This window comes from Carcharodon carcharias, chromosome 21 (genome assembly GCF_017639515.1).
Source record: "Carcharodon carcharias isolate sCarCar2 chromosome 21, sCarCar2.pri, whole genome shotgun sequence".
Taxonomy (NCBI): Eukaryota; Metazoa; Chordata; class Chondrichthyes; order Lamniformes; family Lamnidae; genus Carcharodon; species Carcharodon carcharias.
The window spans coordinates 12,599,553-12,618,802 of NC_054487.1; the positions used below are offsets into that span (position 1 = coordinate 12,599,553).

A 19,250-nucleotide genomic window follows, 5' to 3' on the forward strand; every position below is an offset into this window, starting at 1 on the left:
AATGCAACAGCAATGCCATGCTTTGAAGGCTTGGCACCTGCTGGAATATCAATGACCAAAACCATCTTTGGACAGAAGAACAGAAAGCAAAGTATAGACACAGATGCACCCAACATCTAAAAACACTGGTATTATGTGCCTTTATCATCACCTGCCAGAGCAAGTGATAACAATCAGCAGGTTACAAGGCCAGTGCTGTGCAGGCCACAGGATGCTACATTCCAATTGAAATTTAACATCTCACCAAAATAGACCAACTTACACTCAGACCCCCAAGAAAGCTAGATGTGCAAAAACTGGGATCCTTCAGGCTCAGACTTGAGAACAGCCTTCTGAAACAAAACCAAGTGTGGAAGTGGCATGGCCAACCTTCAAAGAAAAACAACACCACACTCAGAACACAAAAGGGTACCAAGACTGGCTTGAGGGAAAACGATAAAAGGAATTGATACAGGAGAAAAATGCAGCATGGCTGGGAAATAAAGATACACCCACTGCTAGGAAATCCCAGGAGAGCAAAAGGACCATGCAGAAAGGGTGCAAGACAGTGGGTCAAACAAGCCAGAGAACTTTAAACCTATACTGATCAGCACATCAGGAACTTCTATAAAGCCCTGAACAATGTATGGTTCTCCCTCACTTGGCTACTCACCTGCTCTCAGCACTGGCCGGGAAGCTCAGGAGAGTCAGACAGCACTGGGCTGAGCATTTGAAGTACGTGCTCAACCATCCATCCACCTTACATAGGACTGAACAGACAAGCTTCCAGACGGGCCCAGGTGCAAAAATCTGGGCAGAAAACCTTCTTTTGGAGATTTTCAAAGCAAAACAATCAGATCCCTACCTTCAGACAAGATCCTAGGAGAAACATACAAATATGGGGGACTCCAACTAGCCAAACTCATATCACAATGTGGGACCAACTAACTATTCCCCAGGAGATCAAGGACAAAAATCTGTGTGCAACCACAGAGGAATCTCATAAGATTCTACAAGTCCTACTCAGACTGGTAAGCCACATAGCAGAATGTCTACTGCCAGAAAGTCAAAGTAGGTTCAGGAAAAGCAGAGGCACTTGCAACAGGATCTTCAATTAGGCATATACAAGAGATATGCCACAAACAGATGTGAATCTACTGTGCCTTTGCTGACCTGACGTAGGTCTGCGACACAGTCAGAAGAAGAAAGGAAAATCTTAGTCAAATTGATGCCCTGATGGAACTCCAATACAATTTATAATGGAATGACAGCCAGAGTCACTGATGCATGGACAGACCCTTTTGGAGGTTAAGTGATGTGAAGCAGGAATGGGTCATGGCCTGTGCTCTTCAGTACCTTCTTTGCTGTCATGCTTTCTCAGGCATTTGATGGCATTGATGATGGAACAGACATCAAATTCAGAACAGATGGCAATCTCCAACCAGAGACAATAAAATCCTTAATGAAGAAGGTACCGGAGGCAACAAGACAAGAATTGTTGTTTGTCAATGATTTGTGGCCTTGTATCAGTGTGGGCCTTTAATAGATCATGGACTGTTTTCAAAAGTGGCTGATGACTATGGCTAACCATCAGCTTGAGGAAGACATACTCCATAACTCTCAATTATATTCCAGCTACTATAGCTATCAATAGCAGAACTGAAGGCTGTAGATAACTTCAACCATCCCAAAAATGCAATCTCCAGAAGTGTCTGCATTGACCGTGAAGTAGCAAATAGAACTGCCAGAGCAAGCTCAGAATTTTCCCATTTAAGTAAAGGAATAGTCAGCATGGTTTCATCAAGGGAAAGGCCATGCCTGACAAATCTGTTAGAATTCTTTGAGGAGGTAACGAGTAGGTTAGACAAAGGAGAGCCAATGGATGTTATCTACTTGGACTCCCAGAAGGCCTTTGACAAGGTGCCGCACAGAAGGCTGCTCAGTAAGATAAGAGCCCATGGTGTCAGAGGCAAGGTACTAGCATGGATAGAAGATTGGCTGTCTGGCAGGAGGCAGAGAGTGGGGATAAGGGGGTCCTTCTCAGGATGGTGACTAGTGGAGTTCCGCAGGGGTCAGTGTTGGGAACACAACTTTTCACTTTATACATTATTGATCTAGATGAAAGAACTGAGGGCTTCCTGGCTAAGTTTGCAGATGATACAAAGATAGGTGGAGGGACAGGTAGTATTGAGGAGGTGGGGAGGCTGCAGAAGGATTTGGACAGGTTAGGAGAATGGGCAAAGTAGCAGATAGAATACAACGTGGGCAAGTGTGAGGTCATGCACTTTGGTAGGAAGAAGAGGCATAGACTATTTTCTAACTGGGGAGAGAATTCAGAAATCTGGAGTGCAAAGGGACTTGGGAGTCTAGTCTAGGATTCCCTTAAGGTTAACTTGCAGGTTGAGTTGGTAGTTAGGAAGGCAAATGCAATGTTGGCATTTATTTCAAGAGGACTAGAATATAAAAGCAGGGATGTGCTGCTGAGGCTTTATAAGGCTCTAGTCAGACCACATTTAGAATATTGTGAGCAATTTTGGGCCCCGTATCTCAGGAAGGATGTTCTGGCCCTGGAGAGGGTCCAGAGGAGGTTCACGAGAACAATCCCAGGAATGAAAGGCTGAACATATGAGGAACGTTTGAGGACTCTGGGTCTATATTCGATGGAGTTTAGAAGGATGAGGGGGGATCTGATTGAAACTTACAGGCCTGGATAGAGTGGACGTGGGGAAGGTGTTTCCATTAGTAGGAGAGACTAGGACCCGAGGGCACAGCCTCAGAGTAAAAGGGAAGACCTTTTAGAACAGAGATGAGGAGAAACTTCTTTAGCCAGAGAGTGGTGAATCTATGGAATTCATTGCCACAGAAGGCTGTGGAGGCCAGGTCATTTAGTGTATTTAAGACCGAGATAAATAGGTTCTTGATTGGTAAGGGCATCAAAGGTTACGGGGACAAGGCGGGAGAATGGGGTTGAGAAACTGATCAGCCATGATTGAATGGCAGAGCAGACTTGATGGGCCGAATGGCCTAATTTCTGTTCCTATGTCTTATGGTCTTATGGAATAAAGAAATTTTTTTAAAAAACTTACAAAATTTGCTGTGTACAAAGCTGTGGAAATTTTATTTCTCACTTCAGTGTCAAATGCAGATTCCTAGGGATTCCAAGATAGATGGAGTTATGTGCAGCCTTCAGGGTTCTCATTGAGAATTATGAAATTGTTGCAGTAATACCTACCCTCCTGGATGCCTGCAAGTCATGGACTACCTACTCCAGACATCTAGCAGCTGGACAGGTTCCACATGAGATGCTTCTAGCCCATCATGGGCATTGAAACAAGAGGACAAAAGGTGTCCAGCACTGAGGTACATCAGCAAAGTCTGGAATTGAAACACTTAAAAGCTCATATCAGATGGACTGGACATGTAGTACGTATGAGTGAAAATCCCAGGCAATCACGTACTCAACTCAAACACCACCTGTGAGGTAGGTGGTGATTAAGGTTCAAGGAGTCCTTGAAGGTAGACCTCAGCAAATGTCACACTTCACATCATGGACTAAGAAATAAAAATGCTCAAATGAACAACTGGGGATTGATCAAGTAGTGGAGCTGGTTTTCTTCAAATAGAATACAGGCAGCCCCAAAGTTGACAATTCATCCTTTTCCACACTTTGGAAAGCCAAGCAGATCTGCAATCACAGCTCCACAGCCACATTAGAACACAAAGATTACTCTATGTACATAAGAAATGGAAGGGAAACCAATGAAAATAAATATATGCACCAACTTCCCAATATATCAGGTGTTTAGAAAGGAACTCTGCTTTCCAGAAACTACTGGCCCATTTCACCAAATGCTGAAAAATCTATTAGGAAAGGTATAGCACAGAATACTGAATTGATGTGACGACATTACACAAAGTGATTCAAAAAGATGAGACCTGGATACAAGAGAAAATTTCCATAATAGCTTTTATTAAACTAATGCCCAATAAAGGCATTTGGCAAGACTAGAGGAACATGAATCAATAGCTTGCTAAAATTCAAACAACAGCTAAGAATTTGGAAACTTGGTACCATGAGCCAACTTGGAGGTACAGGACAAAAATGTCTTCCTGCAGTTAAGGTTAAGGTCAGGAGGGTAGGTATTACTGCAACAATTTCATAATTCTCAATGAGAACCCTTTAAGCAGCTATAAAAAAAAGTCAGTGATTAAGTGGTATAAAGCTTATGGGCAAGCTGTGTTTTTACTCAAACCTCTTTTCTAAATGGAGTGGGAGGGAAAAATTAAAATTTTTATTACTAGTTTTGAAATAAAAATTGCTCAGAATGAATAGTTTTCATAGCAGCATTACAAGACAAAAGGACCATCTCTTGCCCAGGATGCATCCTTTTAAAAGGTGCTAACAGTTTAGGTAGATATTCTTGTGCCTGCTTAGGGAAGGGAAACCAAGTTCAACTAATCCAAAAAATGTAGAACGAGAGAGGTTGATGGAAACAAAAGATGGCAATTTAACACAGCAAAATGGAATTGCCCCATAGTAAGTGTGAGCTGATTGAAATTGAAGGAAATACTTCAAGATGTCTTCCAATATATTTGATGCTACAACAGACAACTCAAAACAAAAGATCTATTTTAGAATCTCTCTTCCCTATGTAGGCCATAGTCAGTCACAGCCCAAGTGGAGAAAGTATTCACAACTTGAAAATTAAACCTTAAAATTGTGTAAATATTAGGGCTTTTTCAAACCCTTCCTACACAAAGGTTAGTTGCCCTTCAATAATTCGAGTTCTTACAGCCATGATCTTATTGAACAGCACAGCAGGCTTGAGGGGCTGAATGGCCTCTTGTTCCTAATTCATATATGTTTGTCTTAGCATAGGAGGATCACATCTGGAATCGAGGACCTTATCTAACAAGGGAAATACTAGACTAGAAACTTGTACACAAATTTGTATTTTAATGGAACTAAGGACTGCTCTTGGATTTAGTTAGCTTGTCTTAATTGTTAAAAAAAATTCTGGATTTAAGGTGGGGACAGGGGAACCAACCATTGGAATGTTTTAGTCTATAATGATAGTGGTGTGTCAAGCAACCAAATGGTCCCCATCATCTTAGCTTTATGTTGCAACAACCTTCACCTGAACCAGTAACAGTTAAATCAACAAGTCCAAGATGGCTTCATTTATTGGCTCCATTGGCCAGCCTCCTGCCAAGGAAAAGTTCCAGAATTTTCCAAAAAGATTGTGGAACTGCCAGTTGATATTTAAACGTTAGGGAGGCAGAAAGGATCTTGACCCCAAGACCAACTCCAGAAGAATGCAGTTAAGTACAGACCAAACAGTTAAATGGAGCCCCATCAAGAGTTTGGTATGAACATTAAAGCCAATTTTAATGTGTTGCTACTGCTGCATTTATCACTAGAAACAAAACAGTATGCCTTGTAAGAGTAGTGCATGTAAGGATCAGCATATCCAGGATATTTTCCACATTCCAAGCCATACCTAGCACAAAGGAAAATGGTTGTCGTTATTGGGGGCCAATCATCAGTTCCACAGTGTAGTATCCTAGGCCAAGTCATCTTCAGTGCTTCAATTACCTTCCCCAATCTCCACCTTGAGGCCAGAAGTGGGGATAATCACTGATGATTGCACAAGTGTTTAGCACCATTTGAGACCCCTCACATACTAAAGCAGTCCATGTCCAAATGCAGCAAGACCTGGACAATATCCAGGTTTGGGCTGATAGTAGCAAATAAGATTCGGACCACACAATGACCATCTCTAAAGACAATTTAGCCATCACTCCTTGACAATCAATAGCGTTACCATTGCTGAATCTCCCACGATCAACATCCTGGGGTTACCATTCACCAGAAACGGAACTGGACCAGCCATATAAAGTACTATGACCACAAGAGGAGGTCAGAGGTTGGGAATTCTGCGGAGAGTAACTCACCTCCCAACTCCCCATAGATGTCCACCAACTATAAGGCACAAGTCAAGAGCTTGATGGAATACTCTGCACTTGCTTGGATGAGTGCAACTCTAACACAAGAAGCTCAACACCATCCAGGCAATGAAGTCTGCTTGTATGGCACTCCATCCAGCACCTTAACCATTCACTCCCTCCACCACTGACACAGTGGCAGCTGTGTACACCATCCACAAGATGTGGTGCAGGAGTTCACCAAGGCTCCTTAGATAGCACCTTTCATCCCTGTTACATCTACCTAAAAGGACAAAGGCAGATACATGGGAAACACTATCTGCAAGTTACCCTCCAAGCCACAAGCCATCTTGATGAAAGAACCTATTAGATATGAAGTTCATTAAATTATTAGGACTCAAAGCTCCAGTCTATCAGGGATGTCAATAGGTTTATAAGAGAGGTTTAGTCCTAGCATTGGTACTCAGAAGGGAATCATGAACAAAAGCACTGGGCCAATATGATTTTAAAAACTTGGAATAAAACAGCATGTTGCATTAAAAGAGGAGGAGTGCAATCTGGAACAGTTGGAGACCTTGCGAGCAAGATACAGATAGGGTCATGTTATATGACAAAGGAAAACAGTTACTTGGAATGAAATTTATATTCTGGAATGGAACAAAGCAATTTTGTTTTTTCTATACAAACGCTGGAAATCTAACAGTCTTTACATTTGAAATGAAGTATTTTCTTTCAGAACAGAGTAGCCCATTTAGGCCCTTGAATCATTTTACTATTCAATTAGATCGTGGCTGAGCTCTCTCAACTGTCTATTCATTGGGTTCCATTAGCCTTAATAACATTCCCTAACAAGTCTCAGCTTTTAATCTCAATTGACCCCTAGCCTCTTGGTTTTGGTGCAGAGTATGGTAAATTCCCACAACCCAGAAAACATTTTTCAGGCATTACTCGAACAATGTAGCTCCAACTTAAAGGCCCTGCTCCTGGTTCTGGACTCTCCTACCAGACAAAATGGTATCTCTCTACTAGTCAACTCCTTTAGTCATCATTAACTCAACCAGATCATCCCTCAACCCTCTAGTCTATACAACCTATATGAATCTAACATTTTAGCTTTGGTAGAATGGCAAATCAATATTGCATTCCCTCCAAGGCCAAAACATCCTTTCAGGAGGTTTGGTGCCCAGAACAGAAGGGCTCTAGTAAGAGCTGGAGCTGTATCACCACTTCCACCTCTCAAGCCAAGGCCAATATTCTATTAGCCTTTATGTTTGTACCTGTCCACCACTTTACCAACTTCTACTTGAGAAGTGAATCTCTGGTTGTCCACACTTCTACACCAAAAAATGCACTCTCTCTTTCAGGGCCCTGGGTCCAAAATCAATGGCTTCACTAAATGCCATCTGCCAGTTTTGCCCATTAATTTAAATTGATCAACATCTGCTTCTGTTACTCCAATTACTGTACTATTAAGTGTTGTCAACAAACAAATATTGTTCCATTCTTCACCCAAAGCATTTACAATGAAAAGCTGAAGGCACAGTACAGATCCCCGAGGTATATCAGTCTCATCTTCCCAATTTGAGTACATACCCATTATCCCCATTTTCCAACCAATTCAAGTCAATAGGTTCACTCCAAATCCATTTTTGGGGAAGTTTGTGTGGAATCTGAAGGCTTTCTGGCAGTCCATATAGTTAACATCTATAGACACTCCCTCACTATGTTTGACACCACCTTAAAAACTCAACCAGGTCGGTTACACAGGATCCTAAAAAGTTAGTTCACATCAAAGATCCAACAGTATTTGTATGTCTAAAAGTCCACTCTGTCCTTAAGATTGTAGCAACTTCCTCTTCTACACAATTAGCATTAGACTAGGCTTATGATTTCCAAGTTTCACTCCTACCTTCTCAAATAATGGCAGTGACATAGACTCCTTAACTAATGCAATAATTTTCTCAGCTACTTTCAATATTCTAGTGTAGAAACCATCAGGTCCTGTACATTGGTCTCATTTCATTTGTTTCTCCATCACTTTAAACTAGTTAGTTCCTTTAGAAAATTGTCCTTTTAATACCTGTGAAGTTTGATACAAAAGTAACTGAGCAAGTCGACCATTTCTTGATTTTCAATCACATTGCCTGTCCCACTTCAATTTTAAGCCATCCTTTGAATATTTGTGAAAGCCTTCAGTGTTACCTTTTGATAGTCAAAATTCTCCTTTTGTTCTTTCGGTTCAAACTGCTCTTTGCATCACTTTGCTTTTGTTGAAATCTGTCTGTAGGATCTCTACTTTGTATTTTTAACTCATTTTAGCTAATATTTAACTTTGTTGATCAAAGTTGCTTAATTACACAAGTGAACCCTTACATGTCATGTATGTGTACAGATCTTCAAATACTTGGTTAAACACCTCCCACTCTTTAGATGTAGTTTTATTCATTATTAAATTCTGCCTCACTTACTGTGGCCAATTCAGGACTCATTCTTCCTAAGTCAAAGATTTGTATTTATATAGCATTTGACACAACCACTAGCATCCCAAAGCATTTTGCACAGCCAAGATACTTCTGAATTGCAGTCATTATAGTAATGCAGGAAACACAGCAAGCTGCCACAAAATAGAAACATGAATTTAAAACCTTGGCTCATGACTCCCTCAAGTATCTAATACCTAGTATCTCATTTTACTGTATGAAGGGTTAGTTAGCTACGTGTTCCTTAATTGCTATGGACTGTTTCTGGCTTGTAGAAGGGTTAATTAGAAAAATGATTTACGCATTTTCATTGACCATCTATGCTACATTTTAGGAGATGGATATTTTTCAGGGGTTGGATAATCATGTGGATGATTAGAACTGGTTTTTCCTGTTATTCTTCACATTTCTTGTATTTTTCCACAAATTGTGCGTGTTAAAAACTGGAAGGAAATTTACAATTTCGATGTGTAAACCCAAGTTATAAGTGTTGCACCAGGCAAGTAAGAAGCATTTGTGAACCCTACAACTAACATGCCCTATAATCCCATCTGATAGCCAGAGTCGTCAAGAAATTTAAGACAGACAAGTCTCAAATTACAGGCGGCATAGAAACCAAGAAAGTAATCATTTTAACTGAAAAATAGTCATGCTGTCGTCATTTTGGCCCACTGCAAATTTACAAAAATGCATTACACATCTGGCACATAACACCCACCTTTTCAGTCCCCATCTTCAGGGAGAGACAGTACTGTCAGGCCTATTAAAATGGCCACAAACAGAAGTAGTTTCTGAAGTCTACTTCAGATCCTCCACATGCAGAGGTGGGGGGGTGGTACGAAGGCAAGGTTTTGTTTAATGTTGCAAAAGATGGTGCATTTGGTATCAACCCAATCATAGTCTGATGGGGATTGAATCACAATTAGATGAGAATTCTAATTGAGTCACAATTGCTAAAAAAGAGACATGTCTAAGCTTTTCAGCTTGCACTCAGGACACAAGAATATCAATCCAAGGAGAAGACAACAACTCATACTGTATGTGAAGAGTGTTGATTTGTTGGCAAGTGGCCTTGCCATGGAGAATGCACCAGTGATGGTAACTGACAGTGAACTGCCAAGCATAGTTTGAAACTTAAACCAGACAGCTTGACCCTGATTGGTCAAGGCATTGCCCTGAGGAGGGAATCAGCAAATGGCTGTCACTTTTGTTTAGCTAAAACAGGCACAGTGTGTGTACATGCTCTTTGTCCACAAAGAACAGGGCCCTGTGTATTTATATATATGTAGCTTCCACTTCACACAAATGCACCAGACTGCAAGCCCGACTGAATCTTAAAATTGGTTGTCAGCGTAAATTAGTGCAATGCGGATTATTTAGCAAATGTTGCCCAATCATGGAATCACACCTATTGTTGCGTTTTGCAAGCATGGGCTGATTGGGTACAGTCTACAGTCTATACCCTGCCTGTTGCAAACAGTGGCTGGAACATGCTGTTTGACACGATCCACCAGTCTTTGGGACTTCATGGCCTACATACCGGGCATCTCTCTGGCACTGAAATTCATATGACATTACTCATTTGTATGATAGGCAGAACGTATTTTTGGCTCGACAGCAGTAACCTGTTAGTGGCAAACAGCCACTCACACTGTTACTGCATAGTGGCAGCATGAAACAGCTAGCTTCAATTGTTGCTCAAATTTGAGATACCTTACCCTTCCAGGGTAATCAGAGATAGACTGGACACTTCTCAGGGCCAAAGTACAAGTCTTCAGCCTGTTCATGAGTTTGCGTGATATACAATGCAAAGTGATTTGATGAGGGTAGCCAATATTCTGCAGAAGAAGGTCTTTGATGCACCTATTTCAGCAAAGGCACTAACAGAATGCTGCAAGTTAATTGAATTGCCAATCAGCGCTCAGTATAAATTGTTGTTTTCCCCTTGTATTGGTATTCCTGCAAGTGTCCTGATGAGTGGAAGACAGAAAGCTTAGATGTGTCTCTTTTCTCAGCAATACTCAAGTCCTGTACTACCAAACGATGAATTGGTACTTTATGAAAACTAGGATAACTGCCTATGAAATAGCCATTTTATGCCACACTTAAAAGACTTGATACTGTACCTATTTGTACACCTTTATATCCATTGCTAGAACCACGGTATGCATTAGCAATTCCTCTACCACCTCGTGCAGCTCCCCGAACAGCACCTCTGCTCCCAAAATAGGCTTGGTTTGGTCTTGACAAAGTACTGTTTTGCTGACTGTGGGGTAGAAAAACTGGGGTCCCATTGGCAACAGGTGTGGTTTCTTCTGATCAGAAACAAAGCCAAGGTTAGTTTAAACAGCGTTCAAGTATAAAACCTTAGTAGCTCCAAATTGCAAACAATAAAATCGCCAGGCATCTCTAAATACGCACAATTTTTGATCTACAGCTTTACTTGAGCAAAATGATTTAACTACAGCATTAAAAGCTTTCCTTCTTACATGCTCTTAGCCAAAGAAAACTAAATTTCTCACCATTATTCCATGCAGCGACTACAAGCTAGGCCCAAAGGGTATTTTTTTAAAAAACATGTTAATGTACATTTCAGATAGCAGTACCATTCACAAATATATCTAACATCTTAATACCTGTTAAAGCATCTTGTGTCAGTGCATTTTGCAGAGACACAGGCTGAGGTGGAGTTTGAGTACTAGCCGTTATCAAACTTTGATTAAAGGCAGGGGAATATGGAGCATCAGATTTCACTTCCTGTTCACTTCTTGGAGGCAGAGGGGCATTCACATTGAACACCTGCAAGGCAATGACGAAAGTTACATTTTCATTCCTTTCACTATATATTATTGTATTTTGCACTTATAGTTCAAGAGGCTGATTGTGACTGGCCAATATTTCAACCTTCAAGGGCAATTAAGGATGGACAACAAATGCTAGCCTAGCCACCAACTTTTCATCCTATGAAAGAATAAAAAATGTAGTATCAGTGTTACCAGGAACTCCAATGGATTTCCAAAAATAGGGAGTGATAAATTCAAGTGGAAGAATGTACTTGTCAAGGAAGTCACCTATAAACATATAACCATAATTTCTTCAGAATAAACTTAGATGTAGCCTTGGGTTCTCATGACTGCAAAATCAATGGAGTTTCAATTTAATGTAGGCCAATATTGGAAATGAAGTGAGTTTCAGAAAGGCTAAACAACACACACATCTGTTAAAGAGCAATCTAGGCCCAGGACAGAAAACAATGTTGGTACCGTAAGCCATAAGTCTACTCCCACAATTATAGCCAGTTGCTACAGGAGTTTCTCCAAATCTACAATGGTTCTACTGGGATTCAAGTGAAGGGCCTTAGGACAACAACATACCCTCCACATCCAAAGTTCTGCACCCCTGGAAGTTTGGGTAATTTTACAATGCAATTTGTGCATGGCATTTAAAAAAGGTACACATTTCCCACTTCTGGGCCTCTCTAGAGCCTTCAGTTAGGCAGGGCTTTGAGATTTGTTTCAAGCTTCAGGTAGCAGATGGGGGTCTAAACAACTTCCAATACACTAACATTTACAACGTGGTCATGGTTTGGCAAGCACTAAAGATATTGGCACTGACAGATTCAAGTCCACCAGCAATGGGCAAAGCTCCTGTACAGGCAGTGAATTGCCAGAATAGTCCAAGATCTCTTCTGGGTCCCTGGTTCACACTTTTTAGCTGCCATTAGCAGTAAGCCTCAAAACCATTAGGGAAATTAAATCAAAAAGAATCAGTACAATAAAAAATGCTAATCCAAGAATGCCCAATTTGGTATCTTAAGTGCTGGTGCAAATAGTGTGTACGAAAACAGTTAGTCCATCAAATGGAAACAACTGGATGAAGTTAGACTTTTAAGCCTACAGAAGAGGCATATAGCTCAAAACGGTTTTTTACATGTTTAAATAGCTCAACCGATCAAGTGGCCACACTTCAATATTGGATGCTAACGGGCAAAAAACCAGAGAAATTAGTGACTTGAGAGAGGGTTGAAGAAAAAAAAAAATGGTGGTTGAAGTTTAAAAAAAAGGACATGAGATTTTAAGAAAAACAAATTCAGAGCTAGTCATTGAAAATGAAGGTTACAAACTGATTAACTCCATCACACCAGGACAGACATAGCGATCTGAAAAAAGCTAAAGTTTTTCCCTGCCTCCAATGTGAACGGGTCAGCAAATACCCTCAAGAAATACTGAACATCACTTGCTCTGCTGAGGCCACAGGAGTGCCACTTACAGATACTAACCTTCCCAAAATTACTTTTGTTTCATTACTCCCAAAAAGCTTCTTAAAGCCCAATTTCCTCCATCGCATGCAGCATCCTCTCTCTCTATTGAAGACTCAGTTATTTTCAAAAGGTCAATGGCCATCAGGAGATTGATCACCATCAGGTCAGCAAACTGTTCTTGAAACCTACTTGTGCTTATTCCAAATAGAAACGATGGACAATAGATCAATTTACTATTCGTTTTTAAGGTGTTAAGTGTTGAGACATGGAAATGCATTCCTATACTGTCAAATTGGAAGCAGGTCATGCCAACTCAGCCAAAGCAAGAGCACATGCCATATATATTGATTTATGCAATTGCCTCAAACCCCTTCCAACAAATTCCATTTGTAGAACAGGTACCTCCAGAAGGGTTCAATAGATGGAAACCACCATTCCCTCCAAGGCAATAATTCCAAATGTCTATGCAAAGACAGCAAGAAAAAGGACAGCAATCTGTCCAAGTTAAAACCAGTCTCGGCCACTCACAGTCTGCATAGCCTGAAAGGGTGTGGTCTTCATGCTAACTGGAGAATTGCTTACTGGAGTCTGGAGTACCCGGCCTTGGGATGCTGGAGTTATTGCTGTGCTTGAGGCAGTCTGGCTGTTAGGCAGAGCAGTCACCTGGAATTGATACACAAGGAATCACTCGACAAGGAATCATCACTCAACAAACAGATGCCACAATAAAAAAGTGGTTTCAAATCCACACTTAAGCCTGGCTGCCAGAAGTCAGCATTTTCAAACAGCACAAAATCATTAGTCACCACAGTGCTAGAAGCAAATGCATGCTGACTACAAGCAATCAGGACGCTAATTTAATGCTCAGTCAGGTTTTAAAAAGACAAATTTGAGCAGTTTTGCCAGACTCCAATACTGTTAATACGGGAGCAAGGGGAATGAACATGAAGCTTCTGACAATTTTCATCTCCCAAGTAATACAAATATTCCACAGGAGCAGAAAGTTCAATCAAGACTCACTAGTTCAAGATTCCTCAAGCTATCTGGGTCATTGCTTATGAAAAACCCCTTACCCAAGACTGACTCCTTTTCATGGTGTCCAAACACAAGTAACAGCAGATTTGTTACAAGCAGTGCAAAGGGGAGAAAAATGCTGGAATCTATGGGGAATCTCAGGTTGGCTACTTTGGACAATATTTAGTAATTGCTGTGCATAGCTCGTCAGAACCAAAATTCTCAACTTGCAAAGACAGAAAAAGGTTCATGAAAATTAACACATTGTTATGCCTGGTGGATGGATTCAAAAACTACACCCTTTCCCTGTCACCACACCATTCCTGAATAATATACATGAAATACTATTCCAAATAGATAAAGACCATTGTAGATGAACACAGTGCATCACGACATAAGTGCAAAATTATCCTGTCAGAGAAGGAAATGCTTTAGCACAATAGCCAGTTCATTCTCTCAGAAGCAGCATTTGATCCCCTGCACATACCAATTGTCTTTTCATATTACAGCCTTCTGAATCCTCAGTGAGAGAACAAAATGGTGATGCTAGAGTCAGAACTGGAATTCATACTGCTATTTATTTCCTAGTGCAATGCAAGGGATGACAGTTAAACAAGCCACCCTCAATAGGAATTCAAGGCTGGAATTTTATGCCTCCAAGGGCATGTATGAAATTTGGTGCCATGTCATGACATTGCACTCACTGCCTACCCACCGCCAGTATTTTTACCTGCAGTGGGCAGGCATTTGTGGTCTGCTTGCCAGTGGGTCAACTGAGGCCCTAACTGGCCAACTCCTGCCAGTGGCAATTCTACCACAGCCGGTGTCAGGACCAAAGGTGTTGAGGCCGCCAGATTTTCTTGTTGCCAGGTGAAGAGGTGCCTCACCCTTTACCCAATGGAGTCCCACTGCCATGACCAAGCCCACTCAATGACTGCAGTGCGAGACTGCCAAATAGAGGCAGACTTGGCCCTCATTAAGATCACCACCTAAGTGTGTAGAATATTATAAGTCCAACATCAATGCAGCTAAACCTTCTTTAGCAGCTGTAAAAGTCCCAAGTGAATTAACAATCGCACCACCAGACAATGACCATCTCCAACAAGATGCACTGCCATCACAAAATCCCCCAACATCCTGGTAGTCATCACTGACAAACAACTGAACTGCACCAGCCATCCAAGTACTGTGGCTATGAGAACAGGTCAGAGGTTGGGAATTCTCTGAGGAATTCACCTAGTGACTCCAAAGTCTGCCCATCATCATCTACAAGGCCCAAGCAAGGAGTGTGATGGAATACTCTCCTTTTGCCTGGATGAGTGCAGCTCCAACCACATAAGAACCTTGACGTCAAGGCAGCCTGCTTGACTGGCACCCCATCCACCTTTAACATTCACTCCCTCCAATGCACAGTGGCTGCAATGTGTACCATCCACAAGATGCACTGCAGAAATTCACCAAGGCTCCTTCAACAGGACCTTCCAAACCCATAACCTCTATCACCAGAAGAGGAATGGGAGCAGGTGCTTGGGAGCACCACCACCACCTGCAAGTTCCCCTGTGAGCAACACCATCCTGACTTAACTATATCACTATTCCTTCACCGTTGCCAAATCAAAAGTGTCCTCCCAAAAAAACCAAGGGTGTACACTCACATTTACTTATGTAGCTCAAGGCAACCAGCAACTTCAAGGGCAACTATGGATAAACAATAAATGCTGGTCTTGCCAATGATGTCAACATCCCATGAATGACAAAAAAAAGACAATCCAACTCTCCTTTTCTTTATAACCAAGCATAGAACCTGAGCACAAAACCGTCTGCCACAGTTATACCAATAGTTGTTTGATAGTAAAGAGCGGAGTATTGCTTAAAAATAAACACCACCACCACCACATGCTGTCTAAGCTTTTTGCCTTGCATTCATCAGGACAGGCTGCAAGATTACCAGCATAAAAGGAACAATTTATACTGCATAAGAAGAGTACACTCATTGATTGGCAAGTGGACTGATTGGTAGAGACATTACCATGGAGAATGCAGCAGGGAACAGTTAACTGCCAAGTTTTTGTTCAAATTCAAAATCAGACAGGTTGACTCTTGTCCAGGCATTGCCATGGAGAATAAACCAGGGAATGGCTCAAACATTTGTTGGCTTGCACAAGAAATACACCTTGATGGAATGACACCTAACATCCTACCCCTTGCATATTTCCAATGTAGATGACATTTTCTATATTTGAATCCACAGCTGCATGCAAGAACTTACATACCTTAAGGCGTTCCAACCTTAAGGCGTTCCATCCTGCACTCAAGTTCACCTTTGAAATGGAGCAGTTAGTGAGCTCCTTTTCCTCAATGGTGATTGTTGAGAAATCTGCCAGGGGGTTCTCCACTACTTTCTACCGCAAGTCTACCTTCACTGGTCAATAGACATGTTGGGATTCTTAGTTTCACACGTTAAGATTGGCTTTACTGGCAATCTCAAATAGGGCCCGAGCCATCTGCTCATTGTGCAAGCTTAATACTGAAATAGAGCACATAAAAGCCACCCCATGGGATAATGGCTACCCTGATCAGACCATTGAGTTTGCATGACAGTGAACAATGGAAGCACTTTTCGGAGTCTACCTCAAAATACCCTGGAAGGGTAAAGTGGCTCAAAATTTGAGACAGGTGAAGCTAGCCATTTCACACCAACTATGCAGTAGCAACAAGTGGTATTCTTCACTAACAGGATGCTGCTGTCAAGCCAAAAAGACATTCTGCCTATCACACACATGATTAATGTGGTGTATGAATCTCTGTGCCAGTGTGATGCTAGATATGTATGCTGTATGTCCCAATGACTGACAGATCAAACAGTACGTACCTTCAGCTGTTTGCAACAGGCAAAGTACTGACTGTACCCAACCAGCCTGTGCTCGCAAAACTTGAAATAGTGTCCAGCATTAGATGTGATTCTACAGCCAGGCAACATTTGCTAAAACAAACAATCCTGATTGTGCTAAGAATTACACTGAAAACTAATTTAAGATAGTCAGGCCTGGTGTGGCTCACTTAGGTGTGCTAGAAGCTACAGATATTCTCATACAGGCTTTGTCCTTTGCAGACAGATGGAGCATGTCCACACATTGTGCTTTTTTTCAAAAAACAAGAGCTTGAGGACAGCCATTCCCTGATTCATTCCCCATGGCAATGCCATGACCAGAGTCAACCTGCCTGGTTTGAATTTGAACAAAAGCAAAACAGTTCCCTGCTGCATTCTCCATGGCAACACCTCCACCATGGCGTTCACTTGCCAAACAAGCAACACCCTTCTCATGCTGTTTAAATTGTTCCCTTTACTGTTGGTAATCTTGCGATCTGACTTGAATGCAAGATGAAAAGCTTAAACAGCAGGTCTTTTTCATCAATACAAAACACTCCTTAATTAGAGCTCAGTTTTGTGACTCAAGTCTTCTGAAGTTCAGGGCAGAGAAGGAAATCCACTGCATCTTAGGTGTATTGTCAATGGTACCATAAATGGAAATTTTTCTCTGGAGGAGAACATCCTGCCCACCAAAGGCTACAAATAATGTCTTCGTTATAAGAAGACTGAGAAGACTAAATCAAATTAGATTTACAAGTATTGGAGTGAGGTTATCCAAAACACAACCAAGCAACTTATTGCAATGAGGTGATCCAGCTTAAATGGAACTAGCCATATGAAATTAATCAGGGTCTCAGTGTGAAAAAAGTTCCATCTGGTCATTCAACTATCTCAAAGAAAAACTTGTGCAAATACACTGGACGCCAAATGCCTCGTGCCCAACATATTTATATATTTTCTCACCAACCCTTAGCAATTACAAATCCATTAGCAATAAAAACAAAGAACTAGAAGCTTACATGAAATCACCAAGCAAGCCAGTCATAACCAATCATTCTAGAATGTAATGTACACAAGACATGAACTATATTTACTGCCTCCATTTCATACAGGAAAAGGAGAAATCCATGTTAACTCCTCCCCAGGTAATCTTTCAGCTCCAAATTTTGAGATCTGCACAGGAATTAGAAATTCAAAAGGTGGAGGTCCTCACAAATGCATTTCCCCCCCACCAATCTACCCAAGGAGTTTTACAATACGTCAATGAATAAGAAACAATCTTTTCCCCAAAATATTTAAAACCAGAATTTACTCAACACACCCAAGGTTTGGCAGACCAATCTCAGACTACATAAAGGCTGGACTGTAGAAAAAAGTCTTTGTACTTCAGGTAGTCAAACCACAAAAACACTCACCTGATGTGTCTCCAGGGACTTTTGTGTTAAAGATTCACTAATGGGTGTGCTCGTTTGGTATATCTGTGGTGGCGGAATGTATGCTTCACTTTCTGAATTGCATGCAGCCGAATTCTAGGGATAGAGACAAGAGTCAAAGCTAGTCATTTTTCATTACTGTAGTCTTCAACCACAATTTGTTACATCAACAAGCTTAGTAACTTGGCCAGATCTGGACTTTTGTGCCTTCAGTGAGCTTGCTCACTTTGGGTGAGAAGCAGTAAGTACAAGGTCAACCATCCATCCTGACATGATACTAAATCTTAATCTTTAAAAAGGCAAACTGCAACATATTTCTTCTACCCTCAAGAAGGATAGTCAGTGACATTACTGCCTCCCTTTAAATATGCAAAATCTGTTACTACAGCCAATAGCAAGGAGATGCTATCAGGAATTATTCTGCAGATGTGTGCAACATATCCTGCTGAAAGCAACTGTGCAGATTACCAGTGGAGCAGGCTCATCAAGTAGCTCTGAAGAGTCATAAGGACTTGAAACACGTTCTTTCTGCACAGATGCTGCCAGATCTGAGTTTCCAGCATTTTCGGTTTTATATCACTAAGTGTAGGGTTCAGTACCCAGTACCAACAGGGAAAAATAAGTGATAAGGCTCAAAAGCATCAGCCATTTTAGAATGATTGCTCCTGCTCCAAGATATAATACCTCAACAGAACCAAAGGGTTTGAAGAACCAGCAGCTACTAGAAGATTTATTTCTTCAATAGAAAATTTATTGGTGGCTACGCTTCAAATAAATGTTCCTTGAATAACCCTCTCATCCCCCCCTCTTACAATGCTGTTCAGCTAATTAAAATCTTCATACAAAGGTCTACTAATACTTGGTTGGGTGCATTAAATATCAAGCACCAACAGATCATCAAATGCTACAAGACAAGTAGTTTAAGCCATTTCATTATGACAATCCAACCAAATTTATAGAACACAAATAGATAGTCATCTTTGATTTGATTCAATGAAAAATGGTAAGGAAATGTCTTTCATTTTTAAACAATGTTATTGGATGAAACCCATTATATTGTGCACAGCTAGGAATTGGTGTAGGGGTGGGAGGGGGTGGAGGGTAAGAGCAGTTCAACTGGGCTCGATCGGCTAAATGGTTTCCCTCCATCTCATCCATTCCCCAAGTCACCAGCTCACTGCTCTGTCACTGAAGATGCATCACATGAAGCCAAGTATAGCCTTCCTCCCAGTGAAGGAAATAAAGGTAGCAATACTGAACATTTC

The 19,250-nt window shown here is 41.2% G+C and overlaps 1 protein-coding gene and 1 long non-coding RNA gene across 7 annotated transcripts in view; one reads left to right on the plus strand and one right to left on the minus strand.

The window, feature by feature from the left end:
• The window catches only part of LOC121293286, an 81,402-nt gene that overhangs the window by 36,383 nt on the left and 25,769 nt on the right, over positions 1–19,250 (plus strand). The gene's annotated exons all lie outside the window — the stretch shown is intronic.
• caprin2 (caprin family member 2) overlaps positions 1–19,250 on the minus strand; it is a 77,079-nt gene that overhangs the window by 25,179 nt on the left and 32,650 nt on the right. For 3 of the 6 annotated variants that reach the window (XM_041216181.1, XM_041216177.1, XM_041216179.1), the window contains 4 exons: positions 17,968–18,081; positions 13,195–13,329; positions 11,042–11,204; positions 10,532–10,720 (listed from right to left, as the gene is read on the minus strand). In XM_041216181.1, coding sequence (XP_041072115.1) covers positions 10,532–10,720; positions 11,042–11,204; positions 13,195–13,329; positions 17,968–18,081 — 601 coding nt within the window. The remainder of the gene's footprint in view (positions 1–10,531; positions 10,721–11,041; positions 11,205–13,194; positions 13,330–17,967; positions 18,082–19,250) is intronic. The other 3 variants (XM_041216178.1, XM_041216174.1, XM_041216180.1) reach the window with 3 other exon arrangements.